The sequence below is a fragment of the Sphaeroforma arctica genome, assembly GCF_001186125.1.
Source record: "Sphaeroforma arctica JP610 unplaced genomic scaffold supercont1.4603, whole genome shotgun sequence".
Lineage (NCBI taxonomy): Eukaryota > Ichthyosporea > Ichthyophonida > Sphaeroforma > Sphaeroforma arctica.
The window spans coordinates 1-2,372 of record NW_014035955.1 but is presented as its reverse complement, the minus strand read 5'-3'; the positions used below and the strand labels follow the sequence as shown (position 1 = coordinate 2,372).

At 35.1% G+C, this 2,372-nt stretch overlaps 1 protein-coding gene across 1 annotated transcript; it reads left to right on the top strand.

The window, feature by feature from the left end:
- Window positions 1–1,425: 1,425 nt before the first annotated feature.
- Window positions 1,426–1,680, top strand: SARC_14421 (hypothetical protein; the record flags this gene model as incomplete). The annotated part of the gene is made up of 1 exon (XM_014291444.1): window positions 1,426–1,680. A coding segment is annotated over one exon (255 nt), but the record flags the coding sequence as incomplete, so codon positions are not given.
- Window positions 1,681–2,372: the final 692 nt, after the last annotated feature.

Here is a 2,372-nt window from a genome sequence, read left to right as displayed (position 1 = left end):
AAAAAGAACACAAACATACATATATATATATATATATACGAGTGTGAATATAAAATGCTTGAACAGTTCATATACATATATATATATGTGTGTGTGTGTGTGTGTGTGTGTGTGTGCGTGTGTGTGTGCGTGTGTGTGTGCGTGTGTGTGTGTGTGACTTGCGTAATTGAGAGAGAGCGCGAGAGATTGTGAGCGTGTTTTTTGTACTTTAGTCTCGATTAGAACTCGGGCTATAGATAATTATAGTTTTTATGTCATTGTTTGTGATATAAAAGTTCCTAGTCTTATGCTAGCAGGAACTGGCTTGATCTTAAAGACGTGTCCAGTCCATATTTGTGTATACTTAATAAACATATGAGCACATTGGAATGCTAAAGTATATATTCACTTACATTGGGTACTATTTATATATCTGCAGTAATTCATAATACTAGCTGTGTAGCCGAACTCCTTACCTGGGTGTTGTGTGTAAGAGGGCGATAGCGGCAAAGTTCACTTGAGATCTCGGTGCGGCCAGTGCATATGACCGACAGGCCTGTGTGAGTACGTTCATATTACTAACTGGATATCACCTCATAAACCTCTCCACAGCAGATGTGGATGTTTATGATATATCAGACGATACTAAATATGCCGTGACTTTTGAGCACCTTAATTAAATATGAAATACAATACAAATGTATTCAAAAAGTTTCTAATATACTGTGAACATCATGATCGATACATATTTATTTCAATTCTCCATTACGAGGTCGGACTAGAGTATACGTTTAACTTATATTTTTAAACGTCTAGCGTATATGTGTGGGTTAGAAAAGGCCTGACCTTAACTAAAGATAGTAAGACTATACAGGAACCTATTGATTATAATTTGCACCTAAGCGTCTTATTTTGGAACCCATATCAAACAAATAAGACACTAAACGCAAATGTAAAATGTATTGAATTTTCTACCCTTAAAAACGTATTGAGGTCAGCACAGGCCGGAGGCTCAAGCGTGTAAATACTCTCTATGGCATTATTTTCTCTTGGAATTCATTTCTAGAAAACATGTACGTATAGTTGCATATGTACCCCCACACCAAGAGACCTCAGAACACGGTTGATTTTACCGGTGATGATTTTTTTTATGATGCATTTGATGATGATACAAATACATATTTAGAATTTATAGATCGATCTAGATAAATGAATAAGAATTTGCTGCAAGATTTTTAACTTGAAGTATAATAGTGGGTCTCTTGACAAACAGATACTTGGCCAATATTGTCTGCATCAACAGTGAAACACTGCCAATCAATTATACGACATACACACACATAGGCAGCAGGAACGTGTATTTTGCCTATACCCTAAATCTTTTCTCAAACATCACCCGAAGTATTAAAGTATTAATCTGCATACTCTTACGCTACAACAGTCGACATGGTATATACAATATCACCCGAGCATTGGGAATACCGTGACGAAGGCGGAGCAAATATTGTGATGGGCTATGTGGGACCCGAAAATGGGCTCAAATGCAAAGTGTTGCGTATCCGAAAGGGAAATATCAAGGAATCTTCGGATGGGACGAATGAGATCAAAGAGATATACATGTACACTCACGCTATTGTTGGCAAGCTGTTTCCCGAGGGGTTGGTTGATGCGGGCGAGTTGTTGCCGATAACCGCTGAGCAGGTATGTTATACTATGTATACGATGTATAGGATGTATATATATATTGATAGTAGAGTTGAGCGCAGCTGTATTCTGATTGTAGTGTTTGTATATTGTGTGGGATTTGGTGTTGTAGTTTGAGTACTTTTTAGTGTGTGTGTGTTCCTTTGATGTGAACCGAAGTAAATATGTGCTCAATGCGAATAAGGGAGAATAGAGACAGGTCCCAAACTATGTCGCGCCACTGAAATGAGTAATTCCGACTGACTATGCCAACTAATTACCGAGAGCCGTGGATCTAGCTGAGAGTACCCGTATTTGTACTATCATTTATATGAATACACACACAAACACACACACACTCATAAATTTATATATATATATATATATATATATATGTATGTATGTATGTGTGTGTGTGTGTATGTATGTATGTATGCATGTATGTATTTATAAATAAATCTATAAGTATATATATATGTGTGTGTGTGTGTGTGTGTGTTGTGTGTGTGTGTGTTTATTTGTGTGTACACATGTGTGTGTGTATCTGTTAATATATATATATATATATATGTATGTATGTATGTATGTATGTATGTATGTATGTATATGTGTATCTGTATATATATATACATATATATATATATATATATATATATGTATGTATGTATATAAATATATATATATATATATATATATATATATAATATATA